Raw genomic sequence first — 21,306 nt, forward strand, 5'->3', positions numbered from 1 at the left:
AGATTACTGCTGGCTATATTCCTGTATCCAGCCTGTAGCCTGTATTCAGCCCTGGGATACACACAAAGCACAACGGCTTAAAGGCCAACAGAAGCAAAAATACCCTTCTTCTAAACTGCTTAGAAGTGAATAGTATATACTATTGAAACAATCTTGGCAAGGCGTCACGGCTGGTAATAGCATAATTTTCTTTTTAACATCCTTTAAATAACAACTACGCATATACCATGTGATTAGCGGATGTAACGCTAATCCCAGCACGTCAACTCCAAGATCCTCGGTGCGCCGCGGGCGCCGCGTAACCTCGGATGTCATGCCTAGGAGCCACGCTGGTTTCCAGCATTCCGTTTCAGAAACAGTTGTCTTAGTGGCCACGCTGACCCTTCATATTTCCTTTATGCTGCATAGGTCCGAGGGAAACAGCAGGCGAGATGCGCGTCATCTTAGTCACTGCAGCGAACAACTACCAGCTACAACACTGGCAGGAAAATTTGGAAACACTTAATAGAATTAATGTGTTCAATATTTCTCAGAACGCATCAGCAAATATAACAGGAACTTCCCAATAACAAGGGAAAAACGTGCGTTACATGGTATATCATCATGAACCAGAAGCTCGCTGTCATTCGACGATATTATCATGCATTACTTATAAGTAGAAAACTTCAGCGTTCTCAAGAATTGTAAAATCTGCATTGGTTTACTTATCTTTCCCCTTATGCGAAAAAAGAGCACTCAGAAAACAACACTGAAGAAATAGACTTAACAACGGAGTAGGAAGTGAACAGCGAGAAATCAGGCTGACTCACCCGGTGAGTGAAGCGCCGAGTTGACGTGGAATATTCCAGTTACAATAAGCATCGTGTAGAAAATCTGTAAAGATGCGTGCAGCACTATTAGGAGCATTATTAGGTTCTGTACAGTGGTCATTAACACTTTGAGACCACTCATACTCTATTTATGACGCCAAATCAAGCATATAGAAACAGTTAAGAGACAGCAGCGGGCGTTTTTGAGAAAGAACAAGCACAAGTATTAATTGTACAGCTGGGATACAGCACAATTTGCAAATGACCGAGAAGAATGCTTGAATCATTGAATTTATCAAGAAGAACGACCGATAAGCTTTGGAAAAGAGAGTTGCTGTAGGAGCCAGGCAAAAGGAAAGCTCAAAATATATGTTAAACTGGCGAATCTACGAGATTCCTGATTATAGCTGTCTTGACGTAATTTGATGAAAATTAGTCGCTGTCCGACGTATGGGTTACAATAAAGAATCGCAGGATGGAAACTAAAGAAGGAAAGAAAGAATTTAAAAGAATGCAACAGATCCAAAGAGTTGGAATCTTATATACAGCGAAGCGTTGTGTGAGTGCATGAAGAGTCGAAACACGAGTTTGTATGCATTGAATGGCCGCACAAAGTGACGCGCAATGTTTTATTCAGGCATTTTAGAGAGGCTGATCTAATGTCGCCGCTGCTGCCACGGTTGCGCGAAGGCGAGCTTTCTGCTGTTTTTTTTTCTTTTTTCGCACGATCAGCGTGGCCGATGCCGCGGTGATGATAATGATGTTCTATTAGCATCCCCTTTGAAACAGGGCGGTGACAGATAGTCACCTAGCCTGCTTGAGTCGCTCAGGTATGCTATATATGCTTTTTATTCTAGCTTATTTGTATACATCATTTAAATCTTTTTTTTTTCTTCCTCAAAACTTCTCTATCCAACTTGTACTGCTACCCACACTTGTAACGTATCCGGTCGTATCAATCTCTACCCTGCTTTTTTTTCCCATCACTACTCTAAACGTCTCTTGATTATCTCGACTGCTGACCGGTTGTTGCTTCCGTCCACTCCAAATCCAAACACTTCTGGAAGGTGTACGCTACTTACGGGTCTCACTGGGTGAATCCCTTCGCATTTCATTAGGATGGGCTGAGGGGTACCCGGATTTTTGCTGCAGCATACACATGCGCCATCTATAGTTGCAAATATTTGCTCCGGTATGTTTTTGCCATTAGGCAACCAGCGCGAGACTCAAATAGCAAGGAACTTGCAGCGGATGGATGGATGGATGTAATGAGCGTCCCCTTCGGAACGGGGCGGTGGGTTGCGCCACCAAGCTCTTGCTACTATACTGCCTAATATTCTACCTAGGTTAAACAATGAAAAAAGACACAAAAAACACTATGACCTACCACGCCCAAATTTTCTGATCCCCTGTTGGCACCAGATAGCGGCACCAGCGGCACCAGTTAGCGTTCGCCATCTGGTGGCGCTGCAAGGAACCCAGTGGCACGCGTCCTCCGCTGTGACTGGTTGACCCACGCGGCTAGGGAACAGCCATGCAGTACTCACGGTCACGAAAATCCGCCGAGGTTCGCAAAGAAAAGCTCCGCTTTTAAAAATGCAGGGAAGGTCTTCCGTGCACTTGGTGCTCAGATTGGTCTTTGAGGTGTCACAAGCAGCCTAGGCAAGCGTGTGGCGCATAATCTGCGCGAGGGTAGCGCAAGCAAACTAATAGACTTGCGAATTAACAATAGGCATGGACACACGTAGCGCTAACCAACTGTATTTCTTCATTTTCATGCTACTTGCAACTTTCATGGATGGCTATGAAAAAAATTCTCGATATACCAGTAAAAAATTCTCACCTATATTATTTAAGGTAAGTACTTAGTGGTTGGCATTTGTATATACTGTAACACCTATTGGATGACCACTGCTGGCGAGCAGTGTAACTTGTTTAAACTAAAGATAATAGCGATCTCAGAGTAAGATCTTGATGAGGGCTAGTTGGTTCATATATTTAGAACTGAGGTTGAACAGCGCGAACAAAACAAGGACACGAGGAAACAAATACCACAGAGAAGCGCTGACTGCGAACTGGAAGTTTGCTTCGGTAAGCTTCCAGTTGGCAGTCAGCGCTTGTCTGTGGTATTTGTTTCCTCGTGTCCTTGTTTTGTTCACGCTGTTCAACCTCAGTTCCAATCTCAGAGCTTCTAGAGCATAGGTAGGTTGTGTCGTACATTTGTGCATACATCCTTTAGTCAACACACATGGGCGCTGTAAGTGTCAAGCATAGACAAAGGCAGGATGCGAGCTCCCTCGTGGGCCTCCAAGTCGGATTACGTAATTTGCGTAGTCCCCCTAGAGCCAATAAATTACCCGCTAAAGTCTGTTTACTGTGCAGTGTAGTCTATGCGACTCGTTATTCCAAACGAGGAGTTTCCGAAACTGTGAAAGCTACAGCTACCATTTCGAACGAAACTGCGTCTTCGCGCTGTTCAACATTATTTTAACGCGCTTAATGTTGACGTCAATGTCATTAAATTGAAAGAGTGTTTTTTTTTACACAATCACACACAATATGTAATAGCTAATGAACATGATCCCATCATTGTCCAGTGGCGTCAGGAGTTCCTCAGGGTTCCGTGCTCGGGCACCTTCTTTTCCTGATTTTCACAAACCATCGCCCCACTTCAGTTCTCTCTAATATAATATTATTTGCTGGCGACTGCGTACTTTATAGGAAAATTACTAACGTATCTGATGCCTACATATTGCAATCTGATCTCAATAACACTTCTCATAGGTGCGACACTTGGCGAATGAAACGTAATATTTAAACGTGTAAATCAATGAGAATAACATGGGCTGCTATCAATTGTAATCCTCATGTCTATAGTAATAATGGTTCCCTTCGAACTACGCTAACTTCGCATAAGTACCTAGGCGCTCACATCACTAATGATCTTTCGTGGAACTTGGATGTCGACTGACTACATTATTAACAACGCCAAGTGCATGCTTGGCTTCCTTCGCTGGAGCTTTTTCAAAGCCCCAGTACCCTTAAAATTACTACTACATCAAAGCCCAGACGGATCCGAAGTAGAATATGCCTCGTCTGTTTGGGATCGCCCAACTAAATCATTAATCACTTCTCTAGAATCACTTCAAAATCCTTCTGCACGCTTCATCCTCTCTAATTATTCACGCCGCTCCAGTGTTTCACAAAGAAAAGGAAAAGCTTTAGAGCTTTCTGACCTTTCTGCACGATGCCGCTAAGCCCAACTATACTTATTTCACAAAATTTATTATTTCAATGAAAACTTGAAACAACGTCTGTTCACCGTATCACATGATATGTATCATCGCGCGTTGACCATCATCTCAAAGTTGGGGTGCCGAATCGCCGTACTGCACGTTGCTACGAATCCTTTGTTCCAAAAACCAGCATCGACTGGAATCACCTGCCTACCTCCATCGTTTCCCTCGCAGCACCTGCATCCTTCAAATCTGCATCTGAAGAAAATTTATAATCAAGTGTAATCAATTTATAATCAATCTTCTCTTATATTTTTTTCTATTGTTCTTCACACTACCACTCCTCTCTGTAACTCCTCACGGCCTAGAGAGTATCTGAATAAATAAATAAATAAATAAATAAATAAATAAATAAATAAATAAATAAATAAATAAATAAATAAATAAATTATTAATAATTATTTAATTAATTAATTTTCTTACACATCCAATGCTCATTTAATGTCCGAATTAATAATTTATTTATTTAAATTATTAAATAATTAATTGGGTGACTGGTTGGATGCATGGATGGATGGATGGATGGATGGATGGATGGATGGATGGATGGATGGATGGATGGATGGATGGATGGATGGATGGATGGATGGATGGATGGATGGATGGATGGATGGATGGATGGATGGATGGATCAATCAGTTGTACTTCATTTTTATTCATCTGCCTTCGCAGCTCTTTTCTTCTTTGCATTCTATATTTCTCGTTTATTTGAGATTGTTAAATTCTAACATTGCATGTCTCCAGAACTCGTACACGTGTGATTTTGTTAGACAGATGGAAACAATGGTCTATTTGTCTGCTGAAAGAAAACGACTTGTGCATTTGTCCAATTCACGCATGTCACATGTCGCACTACAATGTGTTCAGCTTTCGGTTTGAGTCGGACTGGGAGATTCACTGTCGCGTGAAAACTAGTATGTCTACCCTCTTTGAGACAGAACGCTGAACTCAGTTGTTGAGGTTTGGTGTGGGGTGTTCAAACTCTTTTTGTTGCTCCAGAACATAAGAGAAATAAAGTAGCCGAGGTACTCTCTACCTGAATCTCTCCACAGCAACCTATTTATCAAATAATCGAACAGGTGTAACATAGTGTGCAAATGGTCTACTTGTTTCATGTCCATGCTTTATGGCACGGACGATATACGAGACGCTTGTGTCGCTTCGTCTTTCTGTATCGTTCCATTTGCACCGTGCTTTATGCATGCATGGTTCTCGTGTAAATGCTGCCCCCCTTCGTGATAACTCGGCGAAGCATACATCATTTAGGTATTTTCACTTCTTTCACAAGATGAAAGAAACAGAGGCAAGCAGTGACGTTAACGTTACGCGCATTCGAACGATTGACTGCATTACCTTTATTGTGAATAAACTTTATTGTGCGAAGACTCGCGTGAATGGATATCAACATGAGAAAATGTTTTGGCTCCAGGGCAGGGAGGACATTGCGTACTAAGTTGTGAATGGACTTGTCGACCTTAGCACCGCAGGCCCTTTCATATAACATGACCACCACGCGATATTTCGTTAAACATTCACCTCGTGATTACGCGACCATGTCTGCTTTCATACATTGGGATGGCCGAGGTGACGGTGATGGCGAAACTAACCATTCAGTTAACAATATTTCCTTCGGTCAACCCGTGTTTACGCGCGTCCATGTATTGTCGGAACAGGTGGGCGGGTGACGGTGAACGTGCCACATTACGGGCGCCGATGAAACCTAGTGCGAGCTCACCGAGTACAAAACACCAGCACTGCGATTCCTTTTGTACGGGGAACAAAAGCCATCGTTCGTTTCCGGCTATAGTTGACGTCAGCCAGGACACGTTCCCGCAGTTCTATATTCTGAATACTGCGACGCCATTATGTGTCGAACTAGTTACTGTTAGACTGTTGTGTTAGGCTGTTAGACATGCATGTTGGTGTTTTATCTGCATGCGCACGGCGTTAAAGAAAGTGTAACGTCTTGGTGCAAAGCTGTAAATAACCTCGGCAATCAGTCACAACTGAATAAAAAAAAAATGTGGCCAATTGTTTATTTAAAGAAGCATAGCTAGAATCTAACCACATTTAATTCAGAACTAAGTCAGTATGGAAGATATAAAACGACGACAAAAGCGTGAAACATATTTCGCTCTTTCGGGCGTGATATTGTGTTAGCGCGGGAAATGCAATAGCGTGGTCTACAGCTATTTGGGGATAGCCCGGCTTCCAAAGTCCGGTGTACCGTTTCCTGAGAGGGAAATTGACATCACCTATAGCCTAATTTTCTCACAGTGGACGAAACCTGGCTATTATTATCTCTTAAACAATTTTCTTTACCTTGATTTTATTGTACCTACACGAAGTTGAAAACGAAACATTTGCGGGACTAGCGGAATTCCAGAAGGTCATTCCAGACTTCTTTCAGGATTTGGGCAAGGACGGGAAGCTCCTGGGACAGCTCTGAATAAGCCCCTCCCTCCCACCTTCCCTTCTTCCCTCCGTTTAGCTATCCAACTATTAGGTTTTTTGAGCCAAACTTTAATAAAATCGTTATAATTACCATCATTGTGACATGTAAGAATTAGAATTACAAATAAATTTAGTGAAAGCAGAACAAGCTGTTCAGAAACGTGCAACATCGCTTTTTTTTTCATATCACCTATAATCGGTATGCGTATTTCAGGTTCCGAGCTGCAGAATTCGCAATGCGAATAGCGTGTGGAGAGGTCGATTATCGCTCTGCCTCGCTTGCCCTCGTCACGCTTTCTCCCATTCCAAAGATGAGCTGCGCCGCGCCTAGGCCGCAACGGTAATGACCACGTCCATCCTGTCAACTGCGCATCGACTGCATCCTGGGAAGGGCATAAATGTTTTAGTTGCCCTCGACCGCCCGACACACTGCCCTAGGAGCTGCAGGAATTCGTAATAGTAGGGCTGGCGCGTGAAGCTCGCCAGCTCAATTTTTCACTAGTTCGTGCACATGACCGCGCAGGTGCCATTCGGCCTAGTGCCCCGTTGAACGCGTTTTTTGCACTGATTCATCCTAACGGCTCTCATCAGCGTGCACTGGTGGGTGTAACAGCAGCAAGTAGCGCCGCAGTGTTGTCCCCCGCTTTCTGACTAGCAAACTTTGATCCTGGCCTGCGTGAGCGCCTTTGACGGCATGGCGATTGCAGCTGAAAATTATATATATATATATATATATATATATATATTTTATCCGTTCTCTAAGCGCACGGTAGCCAACAACGCTTTTCTGGTTAAGATCCCCTGCCTGCTCTCTTTCTTTCCTTCCTCTTTAGTACGGATGACGGGAGTGAACTTTCGCAGTAAAAATAGCACAAGAGCACATGCTTGAAGTTCTTGGCGGAGCATTTGGATGACTTATACAGTGCAGGTACACGGCACAAAGAAGAAGAGTGAGCGCTACGTGCCGTCCACACTGTGTCCTTGTCCTATGTCTCACGCTTCGGAAATTAACACGTAGAATAGCAGAGCGTAATGCATAGTGCGTGTTCTCAGCATCGAACCCCAAGTAATGCAGTCTATGGCGTGCGACGCTGCTTGGCTGCACATTTATAAAAGCTTACGAGATAAATGACGAAGATTATAAGGTAAGTGCGCTTAGCGTGAACAAAATAAGAACGAGAAGTTTCATGGAGGTCGAAAGGATGTCTTCGTTGCAAGGCTGCATTTTCCTTCTTTTTTCCCCTTGCATTTTACTTATTTCTTTATTTACGAACTCAGCTTCTAAGCCGTTATAATTAGCGCACGAACTACTCTTGCGATCATTCATAGGACATGCGACGGCAAATGATCGAACGTGCTGCTTAAATGAAAACGCGATAGTTTGTGCCGTTGTTACGAAAACTCTGGCTTCCGCTTAGGCCACTATCGAGGGCATGCTAGAGAGAAAAAAAAAATGGGTCTTCTTTTCTGAAAAAGAAAGGTATCGATCAGCGCTGTCGATCGCTTCCGAGACTCGAAAGTACGGTGCTAGCATTTAAGGACAAAAAGAAAAGGGAAAATAGGATTCCGGCGGCGTCAGCATTTCGGCTTTCCATTAAACCCAGAGCACCGGTCCTATACGGACTTTCTGCACGATGATTCAGCGGCGTCGTGCCCTTTGAACAAATGTGTGAATTTGTATGTTGGAAGTGCGCGCTAGGTCTGAGGCAAGAAATTCCGAACCGGTATACTCACACAGACGCACGCACGCATGCGCACACACACGCACAAAAAGAAAGACGTGGAACAACCCATATAAAAACCAGCGTGTTTACGCTGTTAACGTGCAAATCATGTGCCGCTCCATGTAGACTGACTGGCCTTGTTTTTTTCTCCGCCAGCGGTGCAGAAGCACTAAATCATTGCAGGAAAATTCCACGCTTCAGTTCTCTTTAAGGTTAAAAAAAAATCTGCCATGTACGCCTTTTCAATATATGAAGAAGACGCAATAGCTTTTTCTCCATTTACAAGTGAAAGGTAGTAACAGGAGGCAAGTGCTACCGACCAGTCTACCTCGTCTTCTACATATGTATGCTAAGCGTACATATGTAGAGAAGAATAATTGATCTCGATAGCGTGTAATGACCTTTCTAAATTGTGTCTAATTATGTTTTAGAGATGCCGGAATGTCCAATTATTGAAATCAGATGCGGCAAGGATTATATTCTCAACATTGTTCTCTTTGATAGCAGTTAGTGCTGTCAAAAAGAAAAGACAGCATGTAAAACGAACATGTTGCAATAGCGTTTAAGTTTTCTCTTCAACCACACTGGGATATTTTCTATTCAGTCAACCCGGTAAATTGCATAACGCATCAAGTTCTTACATTTTTTGTTGTGCAATAATTAACCTTGGGGAAGAGTAAAGTAATAAATTACCGTACCCTGAGATCTCGCAACTAAATTTCATTTCCACCTGCGTGCGTGCGTGCGTGCGTGCGTGCGTGAATGCGTGAGTTGAACTGTCGGCCATCGTCAGAGTCCTTGAGGTAACATCTGCATATACAAGGAAATGCATCATATTTCTACAAAGAGTAAGTGAGTCTGCAGAATCCTTCAAAACGGTGAGATACTTATCAAACTGCAACTCTATAAACAAACATCTTAAAACTCCCGGGGAATTTGCTTGTATACCAGTGCACGAGAGACTCAATGAATGAAGAGTCAATGAATGAGCTAACCCACAAGCGCCCGCACCCCCGCTCCCGTTCCATAAAGGGCCATTACCAGAGTTCTGTTACCCACATAATTTCGTGTTTCTGTTTGAGTTTCCTCTACCTTTTCTCTTAAAATTTCATTGTGGTGGTGGTGGTGAGTTATAGCAACAGGCGGTTTATCAAGGCCGGCAATTTTTTCTGTCCGAGCACCTCTTATAATATGACTGCGGGGTTCACATCATATCCAGCACACAAGCCTCTCTTAAATATGCGATAAGGAGACGCGAAGTCTCTTTGCGGGCTATTACTGATCCTTCAGGGAACGCAAGGTGCTACAAGCACGCATGCGGTAGGTCCTTTTCTTGCATATTTTTCAGGACAACGCCCCTTCCATCTTAGAATTTCGGGCACGGCCACAGCAACTGCTTAATGTCTCCAGTCTCATCGCATGTCGTACAGTTCGGAGAATTGATACTTAATCCTGCCCTTATTCGTTATAGTAGTGAGGCTTCATCTCCTCGAAATCTGTTGGTTATGCAGGGAATATGTGGTGGAACCTATAGCAACCTAAAGTGATTTCGAATGTCAGCTTTTTAAACTTGATTACCGTATGGGGCCTTGACTTAAGTCAAGGCCCCAAACGCTAATTCGGTAAGATGATAGAACGCCGCGTATGCAAAAGGCGTCAAATTTTTCGTTGCCAACAATGCCAATGTGAGAGGAAATCTACTGAAACTTTACTGTGAAGATTTGTTGCCGAGTTCTTTTACGAGGGCTAGTGATTTTCGCGGGAACTTGATGGACGGCAGACAATGGTAGAGTTGTTGCAACGCGGCCTTTGAGTCCGTAAGGAGGACCACATTCTGTGGAGGCAATGCCTTTAGTTTGCGTAGAGCGGCAGCTATTGCAACTGTCGACGAGGCTTAGAGTCCAGACGACCAGACCTCTTATATCTCAAAGGGAATACACAAGGCAGCTTCGCAGCGGTCTTCTACTTTGACAGAACCATCTGTGTTTACTGGGAGGTGATTCGAATAAGTCGTGTTCAAATGTTTCAGAACTAGTGACTAGGCTTCTGCATATAGTCTATAGAATGCAGCTCTTTCACTGCAATTATGGTAAAGTTCTATGTGATATCCTCGCATGTACAGGGCGGGTCTTCCTTTTCCTTCTGTCTGGAGCAGCGCAATCTTAAGACTCGAAGCGTGTTCAGTGTTGTAAAAAAATGTAAGCGGCTTGTAACCTACACGTATCTGATATCTCATCTCATCTGATGGGACTCTGAGATAGTCGATACGAGCGCTTAGAAGCGATACACAGAAATTGTCTTCAACTGTGGCTGGGAGGCCCTCAGCCGGCGTTGAACAAAACCGTGCTCTACGAAGCTGAGTCACGCCCTCCGCGACTTCAGACTTCCCAGACTTTCATGACACAGCTACTACGTTTGATTGAGCCTTTGTCCAGCAAGGCACTCGTAAAAATTTCATTGGGTCTAAATGCTTACTGCATCATTGTTGGCGCGGACATGCACAGCAATTAATTCATATTTTCGGTTTATTAAGGCGAAAGCCTTTTAGGCTCATAGCGAAATTTGTGTCAGTAGACCTGGCCGCCGGTGTGTCCACCGAAGCGTCATCACCCCATATGAAGACAGATTAAAGACAGATTAAAGAACGAAAAATGACTGATAGCGACAGTTAGTGACGGATAACGCTACATTAGAGATTGGTAGAGGTTAATGATGACTAGTAATGAATAATAATGACTACTAATGACTTGCAATGACTACTAATGACTCCGAAATTACCAACATGTCTAACAACGGCTTTTAATGACCACAATTGATTACAAATGACTAAGCATACTTTGACTGAAATGACTTGTAATTACTACTTATGACTATCATATGACCACATGTCTAAAGACAACTTTTAATGACTAAAATTCATCAAAATTACTAAAAATTCTTAGTAATGACCAGTAACGACTAATAATGACTGAAATTACTTGTCATAACTATGAATGGCTATGACATGACCAACATGTGTAACGATGGTTTGTAATGACCACAACTGATTACAAATGACTAAATATGCTTAGTAGTGAGCAGTAATGACTTTTTATGCAAATATAATATAATATAATATATATTATAATATAATCCCGACAATAGGATTACAAGCGCATTAGAAGCACCAACAGCAGCTATTTCATCCTTGTTTTTTCACTTCAAATTTTTTTTAAAATTCTCACTGTGAACACCAGGCACAGACACATATTTAAATATTACTGAGGACAAAGCTTACTATATTTCAAAAATAGTTTAAAGAGAAGGCGCTAGCCAACTAACAGTTATTTCTAATGGTATGGATAGCCTATGCCTAGAGAATGAATATGCTGCTGTGTGTTTGCCTCGCTTCAAGTTACTTTGCGTGATTTCTTGACCATGAGAAAAGCCTCCAGACTTCAGTGACCCCTTCAACAGTCTTTCATCAACGGCGTGTGAAATGCACGTGAATGATATGTGTCTCAGTATTATTTCTCTTTCCAGTAGGCAATGCTAATGACTCATGGAAAAATAAACTCTTCTAATAATTTACAACATTTATTAGGGATGGAAACATCGGCACTTGCGTGCAGAGGTAACAAATATATGTAATTCAGTCACTGACAGAAATGAGGCCAAGCCGGAATCGTTCGAAATCAGAATCACTAGCAGTTATGCGCCGCAGCGCTTATACTCAGACTCGCAATAAAAAAAAAGGAAAGAAAGAACGAAAGAAAAGAAAACGAACGAGAAGCTGCAGTTTCGCCTGAAAGGCGATATCGTGTTAGTGATAGCGAAGTCTAAGAAAATTACACAAGGTAAGATTCTGTATAAATTTGTGTCACATGCGACGGCCGCACCACCATGCAACTTGACAGTCGATATATATATATATATATATATATATATATATATATATATATATATATACTTTCCGATAAGGTACTTCTTTTTTCCTCAGTAGTCCCGAGTCCCGGTCATGACTGTTTCCCAGCCAATAAATTGCTTCCCTACACTGGATCCGTGTGGGCCTCACTTTTAGTGCTTACCTCCTGCACGGTCTGCAAACAATTTTATAGAAATAGCCACCGATCCCAAGAGATCGCAATGTTTCAAGAGTGTGAACACTTGCAGACATTGATCTTCTGCTTCTTCAGCTCACGCATTTCCCGAAGTCCCTGACCATGCCACGTATACGACACGCTGCTAAATTGAAGCTGTAACGGACGAAATATCAGGGCTGCTTCAAGAGCACCATATCTTTCGTGAAGGAGCATTTCTGTAGCTTTAAAAGCTATGTTTATAGTTGGAAGCGTTTGGCAAGTGCTTCCTATAGCCGTGCAAAATGTTTTCTAAAGCAAATATCAACCACTTCAAATCTTTTACACGCGCCCATTACTCCTTAAGCCGTTCAAACTAAATATATTTTTTTTTTCTTGCTTGGAAGCGTCATCAGTGCAGGAATTCCGAGTCTGTTGCTTCTTTTTTATTTGCAAACACTGATAGTATTTTAAGACATCCCTTTGCACCATGTTGGTGTGGGTAAGCATTAAAAAAAGTCGGGGTGGAAGATTCGAACGTAGAAAAACAAGCCACTTCAGATTCAATGGACATCCTGGGCATGGCACATGTTATTTGACTTCCGGGAACTCGTTAAGGCTCTAACGCTTTAAAGACGGTTCTGAGAGTTTTGGAGCTTTCTTGAGAGTCGAACGTGACCCGGATCTACCAGCGTCGCGCTTTGTGCTCCGTTCTTTACTCACTTCGCGCTTCACCAACACCCTAAAATCTCCGTCTCGTAATGCCCAATAAAAGCCTTCTACAAGCCACAGACAAAAACATTTTGCAAGCACTAGACGAAACAGCTAAGCTTGAACATACGTAAGAACATTGACGTGCGCCCAACTGTAAACAAACAAGGCGAACAGCTTTGTTTGTTGCAGAATTTCTTAAATGTTTCTCCTCGTGGCTTGAACGATGATTGTAATCCTCGAAAGCAGAAACGATCAAGTGCCATTACGTGATGTCACAAAAAATGTTAAGAAATGTGGAGCAGCGATGTGGCCGTGAATCCAAGAAAACTATACGCAAGCCTCAAGTTATGAGTTTTGAGATATTCCTTGATACAAATCCTGGTTATGCTGCAAACCACGGCCCTTTCCAGTGGCTTTGAGGGGATCATCATCTACGCCTACGCAAGTATATTATTGTAGGTGTATAACATTTACAATCTTGCGAATATAACACTTTATTTTGACATTTCTAAAAGAGATGGTTAGCATTCACTGTCGGCATCCTTGCGTTTGAATATGGTGTGTTAAGGTGGCATGGTCCACAGCACTAGCTAAAAATTTTCCCAAAAGAACGGATTGAATTTAGTGTACCATAACAGTGTGCCTGGAGTGCACTAGTGCCACCTTTGAGAGAATAATGGAATATTTATGTAGTAATGCAGGGTTCTAAGGTTTCGTAAATCGTGTGATGCAAAGCGTTGTTCAATTTGAAAGCGGTGAGGATCGTCTTTTCGGTACATAACACATCGGGTATCTACAAGCACAAGGAATCAGCTTATAAAAAGGTCGCTGGAAGATGCTGCGCGGCTCGTAGCAACTGTGTGTTTGTCCGCTCCTCGGGGCACTGCGGCATTATTCCCCAAATGCAGAGTCATGTGGGATCAACGACGCGTGGCGATAGGTTGCCAAGGCAACGCAAGCCGCGTCCAAAGCCAAACGGGATATAGTAGAACGGCGACACTTATACCGCCCTCGGATGAGGCATAAAAACTGGGCTGCGCGCGGCCCACAGAAACGACGGCGATGGAAACGCGATTTGTGCCTAAGGTCCAGGGCGCGGGCACGTCTCTGTGGCGTCGTCCCTTGCGGCGGAGAGAGATGCTCTGACGGTGGCCGCCTAAATAGAGTTTATGGACGACGGCTAGGCGTCCGCGCTGTGTGCACCGGAATGAGCGAGGCGTTGCCGTTGCTCGGTGGGGGTGACTGCGCGACAGACAGTGAATCGTCGTGCGAACGAGATTTCGCGATTCCGCGTTTTCAAAAGGCACCTTAGAGAACGGCCGTCGCGGGTTCTCAAGTGGATGGGAGTGAACAAACTGGATGACGATGTGGTAAAAAAAAAAAGCGGAAAGGCGTTTGTTTTGGTTGTGCCTTGGTTTGTGCCTTGGTTGTGCCTTGGTTTTGGTTGTTTTTGGTGCCTCATTTTAGTCGCAGCGTGTTGCATCGCGCGTGCCTTTGGGCATCGTCAGAGCCAGCTAGAAGGCGGCCAACTCTTGGTAAACTCGTAGTGTAGTGTCTGTCACTGAATCGCAGTAGGAATGTCCAGCAGGTTATTTATCGATGCGAGGTTTTGACGCCACCTATTTCCCCTGTGTGACACACGAAATAATGTGTATGTATGTATGTATGTATGTATGTATGTATGTATGTATGTATGTATGTATGTATGTATGTATGTATGTATGTATGTATGTATGTATGTATGTATGTATGTATGTATGTATGTATGTATGTATGTATGTATGTATGTATGTATGTATGTATGTATGTATGTATGTATGTACGTACGTACGTACGTACGTACGTACGTACGTACGTATGTATGTATGTATGTATGTATGTATGTATGTATGTATGTATGTATGTATGTATGTATGTATGTATGTATGTATGTATGTGTGTGTGTATGTGTGTGTATGTATGTATGTATGTATGTATGTATGTATGTATGTATGTATGTATGTATGTATGTATGTATGTATGTATGTATGTATGTATGTATGTATGTATGTATGTATGTATGTATGTAACAACGCCCTTGTCCCTCAAGGAGATGCACAGTATATGCGACGTGGCTCGCAGTAGCTGCTCGGGAAATTTTGACGACAGATCATCAAACAGGCCGACTTAATCCGGGGTTACCGTATAAATAGTTAAAATGTCTTAAAGGGAAGCTGAAGCGGTTTTCAATTTACATGAATTGCTGGGATTGGGAAGAACAGACCTAATAATTTACGGTTCCGAAATTTTTTCTTCGTTTTGTTAATATAAGGGGCGCAAATCGCTTTCTAAATCACCCCCGCGGATACGCCCCCATCGCTTCCCGGAGCGCCGGGTGAGGAGGTTACCAGAGGAGAGAACCGGCGAGAGTGACGTCACTGGCGGGGACCGAGCTGCCGGACCGGCGTGCTGGCATGCGCTGGCATGCCTCTTTCCGTCCTGCGCTTTACTGAACGACGCTACGAGAGATTTGCCGCCGCTCACGTTTGTTTTGCGATTTTCGTAAACTGTTCTTTCCTTCTGTGCTGCGTGAGTGCCTACAGCCAAGGGCGCCCAACATGCCCTCGTTCTGTGCAGCAATCGGCTGCGCGAACACACGCGGGCGAGACGATGTGGTGTTTCACAGGTTCCCGAAGCACAAGAAGCTTGCAGCGCAGTGCGGTGAGGAGAGATAAGTTCGTGCCGACGAAATCAACTGTGCTGTGCTCGGACCATTTCCGCGATAGCCGGATAGCCTTACGACAAATGCGGAAACGCGTTGTTGCTAGCGTTGCTATACTCCGTTTCATACATCAGGTGCAACGCTGTGGAGGCTTGAGATACTTCTTGCAGTGGCTGCGTTCGCACTTAGAAAAAGTTCGGTGTTTCTTGACCCGATTTTTGAGAAAACTTTTCATATATAGGCTCAGTTCTGAATGAAAAAAAAAAGAATTTACCCATAGAAACAATCCGTGTACTTATACGGCTGCTAACACGTTCTTTTAAATCAATTTTCTTTTCGGCAGTCTTTAATTGCAGCCCGTCGCGGCAGCTTCACGTGCATGCTCGCGCGAGCAAATGCCGCTGGCACGCTGCGAACCATAGACGGAAACGCGCGCAGTAATAAATTTTGGTAACCGGACTTCGTGCGTAGCTTCCACAGCGTTGCACCTGAGGTATAAATTGGAGTATAGGCTTGCCTAGTGACATTCGACGCACGGTTGCAGTTATCATGTTTACCACACGGCGGTGCTAATACTGCCTAATATCTTTATGTCAACACTAGCATGGAGCGCGCATACCGATTCTTGATCGAGCCACAATCGCAAAGTCGTCGAACCATATTCTGAATATTGCACATATAATCCCCCTGACCATCTCGATCTGGATGTGTATGATAAGCAACTTCCATGACTGTACCTCGCAGCACTGCATGTACGCGCTTTGAAACGCGGCACTTATGTTCGCGATCGTGTATCAACGCTCAGAAAACCACGGGACTTCAGACAAGCAGCGGCAAGGTGCTTGAAATCGCGGAATTGTACCCGTGTTTACAATCTAATGAGAAGTTAGTGCTTCGGCATTCTTCCAGCAGCAAGTTCCCAGTGACACTTTAGCGCATTTTTTCTCCCGTCATTGGAACGTGCAGCTACATGAAAAAAAAAAGGCATACGTAACAGCTAAGATTTCCAGCGCCCGAGAAGGTGTACATATCGCTCTCGCTTTTGGCACACTCAACATCGTCGTTGCCGCCGTTGCCACCATCGTTTTCCGTATCGGCTGTCGGTTCGAACACGTACGGCGAAAATACAAGCTGTCCGAGACAGCGAGAACGTTCCATAATGCTTACAACTCAGCTATGCAGCCAGAACAGAACAGCGTGCTACGCTCTCAAACGGCGGCGCCGACCGGCGACTGCCGCCACTGACGTCACAGTGGCTCCGACCAATCACGGGCAACAGCGGCGTTCGCGCGATACCCTGAGGCGCTGGTGCGCGTTTTCATGAAAAAACAGCCGGTTGCGCTTGTTTCCGCCCTTTTTGAACGAGATATTCGTGTTCAGGGGACTCAAAACTATAGAATGCCGCAGAGAACTCATTTTTTTCGAAAAGTGTTTCAGCTTCCCTTTAAGAATAGTCCTTGAGAAGCAGAGGTCTTGAAAACACCTCCTCACTTTCATTTCAGCGGAGCATGTCCCTCGCATATAGCGAAAGAAGCGAGCTGTCGTAATGTAAGCTTATTATTTTTTACATAATGTATGATACAAATACGTCGTGACCCCTTTCTTCGCTTCGCTTGACTTGAGTGAGCGAGTTGTTGCACAAAAGCCAATACGGTTTATCACATCTTCCTCTTTTCGCCACAAAATGTTCCATGTCATAAATCCTTCTCTCTCGAAAAGATTGGCTTCAATTTGTTTCCTATTTGTTTTCAGAAATCGCTGCTAAGGATAATTAAACTTCGGCTTCACGGAGCTGCTCGTGCGATGCAAAATTATTTTCATAAGGCGAGAAGCAAATTACGAATGAGTTCTTAGATTTATTCTTTTCGCCTCTGCATTATTGCCGGAAGGACCGCTCGTACGTTAAGCTTGCAGAGCAAATTGCGTCGACTACATATCTCAATCAAGCTGCTCAGCTTAGCGGCGGGTGCGAAGCTCTCATCCTTATGCACGCTGAGGAGCTAACGTGGTTAAATTTCCAGAAATATCATTTTCCAGCTTCCTCCTTGTCAAGGGCTACAATATGCGGAAAGGTCGGAATCTCACGTAACGTAGTGCTGCGTTACGTAACGCGGTCCCGTTTCGAAACCGCGGGCCGATATCCCGAAAGTGGGAGGGTCGTTACGAGCTCGACCGTTTCATCTTCTTCCGCGGCGATGCCTGGCGCCAGCGACAGCGGGAAGACACTGATCAATATCTTGCCTTCTCCCTGATGCGTCTTTAGGCGCTATGCCAAGATTGACAAAACGACGAAACTCGCGCGTATCAAATCTCGTAAGCAAAACTGAGAACGAAACGTCAATACTTACAGAGATCTACGCCGTTCCCCAGAATTACTGAGGGGTTGAGTGTCATTATACTTTACTTATGTTTATTACGTTATATTGTTTTATTATGTTTGTAGTGCGTTCCTAAGGAACGAAAGTGAAAAAAAAAATTTCTCATTACTGGTATGAAAATAACCGCACAGTACAGGCAGGCAGATTCAGGAGAGCTGCGCTCTTAGTCGTCGAATGAGGATCAGATGAATTCTCTAAGAAATTGCTTCACTATTTCAACCGTACATAATTACTGACATTTCTAAATGACCGGGTCATGTTTCGCATCTAGCATAAAGGACACACTAGAATTTCCAGGTAGTAGGTGAATATAAGCAACGATTTGGGGACATTCTTTCTGGGAATATTTTTTGCCTTTAAATGTCGGTAATCTAGACATAGAACCCCAGGATACACATTACAAAAGTTCAGACGTCGCGCAGCCGTGAAGTACCAATGACTGATAGGCTACAAGTTTAACATGTACTTGTAATGTGAAGCTCTCAGCGCCATGCTTTTGATTGAGGTGCCTACCACTCTACATTTGTTTTTGTTTTTCTCGTGCCTCATACTACACCTATCGGCTACGGTTATCTAGTGCAATTGTCGGAAGCAACCTTCTTTTGGCTACCAAAAAATCAAAGGGAGACTTCGTGAAAAAAATCAGAAATGTGAAACTCGTTGCGGATAAAGCTATTACAAATAACTATATATAAAATATGCAGATACAACAAGCATACTGAGATCCATGTGAAGCGATGCTTTCCTGAAGCGGTTAATTAAGTGTCATACAACAGTCAAGCTTCTGCACAGCGTTTTGCAGTATAGCGATTATACGTGCCTGCCCGGCAAAACGTGGATACCCCCCCGCGACCTACGCGGCGGCCGATTACGTTGCCTCCGTGATCGGTCGAGTTTGCTACTGCTCCATCTACAGGATCGGCCCAATCTATTCGGCGAGAAATCGGCCGAGCACAAACTCGTCAAAATCTGGGAAATGAGGCAATGAAAACATAGCTTTAATAAATGATCGAAGTGCGCGCTTGAAGGCGATGTTTATCGCATACAGTGAAAATACTTAGGTACGTTACGTCTGTTGTTTCAGTGCGTAATTACGTCGAAAACAAAGCCGATCCGGCCACCGGCACAAGTGCAAGGGTGGTATACAGAAGGGACTACGTACAAGCCGATTGGTTGTACTAGTGTTGTACCATGTGTGAGCTATTCGGGGAGACAGCAGCAGCCGAAACCGCCGCCAGCAAAGTACGGGAGGGTTCGCTCACGAAGGCTTGGCTTTAAAAACTAAACATGTCAGCTATACCAGACAGGCGCGGAAGCGCTAAAAAGAGAAGTTAAGAAAACTGAAAAGAAAACATTTTGTGGACCTTATACTCTGCACGAGGCAAGAAACTCGACTTTTGGCCGCTGCCTACACAAAGGGCACGCATCGTCGCTCACTAATTTATTCCCTAGAGCACGTTGAAACTTGAAAAATATCGAAGCATAAGTAATCCATGATAGCACTCATATTTAAGAAAGCTCCAAGCAGCGCGAAACGGTGCAAGTAGAGAAGAAACAGGCTGGGCAAGCGGTACGTACTACGGTGTACTTCAAAGTTTTTCAAATTTTTTGCTTCGTTTATAGCAGACATCTGTAAAACATTCACGAACGCTTATTCGAACAGCAGTAAAAATTCACCTTCCCCTCTCCCCGTCCACTTGCACACACACACACGCACGTACACACAAAAGCAAGCTTGCAGCGCTGTTATGGGTATCATTTCTTCATATAAAAACTTTCCAGAAAGTTTAGAAAAGAAAGAAGAGTGAACGAAAAGTGACATTCGAGTAGCCTAATGACTTTTATATAGCCTTCTACGTATAGCAATGGGCGATGCTAAATCGTTTTCCTCATCGTTAAGGAAATAGCAATTGTGATTAGATAAATGTTAACAGAGAATGCAGCGGTGGTCGTCTATTAAGAATATAAGTACCGTCTATCCCACATGTGGAAGAAGGTGCAAGAATGAAAACGTCTTTATTCGTTCGTTTTTAAATCAACGTACACTGGTCATTCTCATATCCGTCGTCATTAATTTTGTCACTGAAATGTAGCAACTGTTTCATGAGGTCTCAAACGAATTGGCTTCTTCGTAGGGTCTATATATAGCACTCACGAGGAAAGGGCAGCAGCTGCAGCCGTTAGTGTAGCCGACAGGCAATTTAATAACTTACAATAAACCAATACGGACTACGCGTTATATGTATAGATGGAACTGCATGCAGTAGCTAGTACTACGGTAGTCGTGCCGCACGTCCACGATAAACGATCTCATATGCCTAATGCCTTGCCTTCAAGCGCTATTCGTTCGCTGTCGTACGCATAAATATAAGTACATTAAACTCTCTCTGTAAACACATTCGGCCGTTGAATCAGCATGCTTACCCCTTTCCCTGTCTTTTAATTACATAGAATATCTACACCTCGCCAAACAAACATATAAAAATTGGTGCAAATAAGTTGAAGTTCATGTTACACTCAATACCATGTGGTTGTTATGCATGTTTATGTTAGTTTGTAGCAACTTCTTATTTTTTTGTTTTTGTTTTCTCTGAAACTGTCTACTCTAAACAAACTTGTGGACTCACTATAGCACCTTCAACCGGCATTTCAGCACGGGATTACGAAATTATAACGAAGGACGTGCTCGTGACTTGTGGTGGACGCCAGAGAAGATCAATTATTAAGAAGCTTTCTTCCGAATGGACATTAATTTCATCTCAAGAGTAAACACTTCCAATGGAAAGAGAATGCACGGTATACAAACAATGTAAACGCGAATAAAAGTAACCGTCCGTAAGTATCTCCAACACCGCAGTCACAAAACTAACCTCCTTCTGCTGAGTCACTGTGTCCATTACTAATGGCACACCAACACTGGCTCCCCAAGCACGTAGAGTCGGGCCGATAACAAAGTGAAACACGAGCACAGCACTGCAATGAAGCACATTCAGTATCTAGCCGAAATTACAACGCGAAAGAGGCGAGTCATAAAAATCACCTCCCTGTTCCGACCTTCATCCATGTGAGATAAAACTTCAAATAATCCTCCACGGAGGAGCGACAGAACTTACACAACGCTCAATCGTTCGTACTACGCACACGGACAAAGCACGAAGGAACCACCACCAAT

The 21,306-nt window shown here is 43.6% G+C and overlaps 1 protein-coding gene across 1 annotated transcript in view; it reads right to left on the reverse strand.

Annotated features, from left to right (window-relative positions):
* Window positions 1–21,306, reverse strand: part of LOC135903919 (uncharacterized) — a 57,823-nt gene that overhangs the window by 36,012 nt on the left and 505 nt on the right. Inside the window, exon 2 of the mRNA XM_065434387.2 lies at window positions 810–873. Coding sequence (XP_065290459.1) covers window positions 810–873 — 64 coding nt within the window. The remainder of the gene's footprint in view (window positions 1–809; window positions 874–21,306) is intronic.

Source organism: Dermacentor albipictus, chromosome 3, assembly GCF_038994185.2.
Source record: "Dermacentor albipictus isolate Rhodes 1998 colony chromosome 3, USDA_Dalb.pri_finalv2, whole genome shotgun sequence".
Lineage (NCBI taxonomy): Eukaryota > Metazoa > Arthropoda > Arachnida > Ixodida > Ixodidae > Dermacentor > Dermacentor albipictus.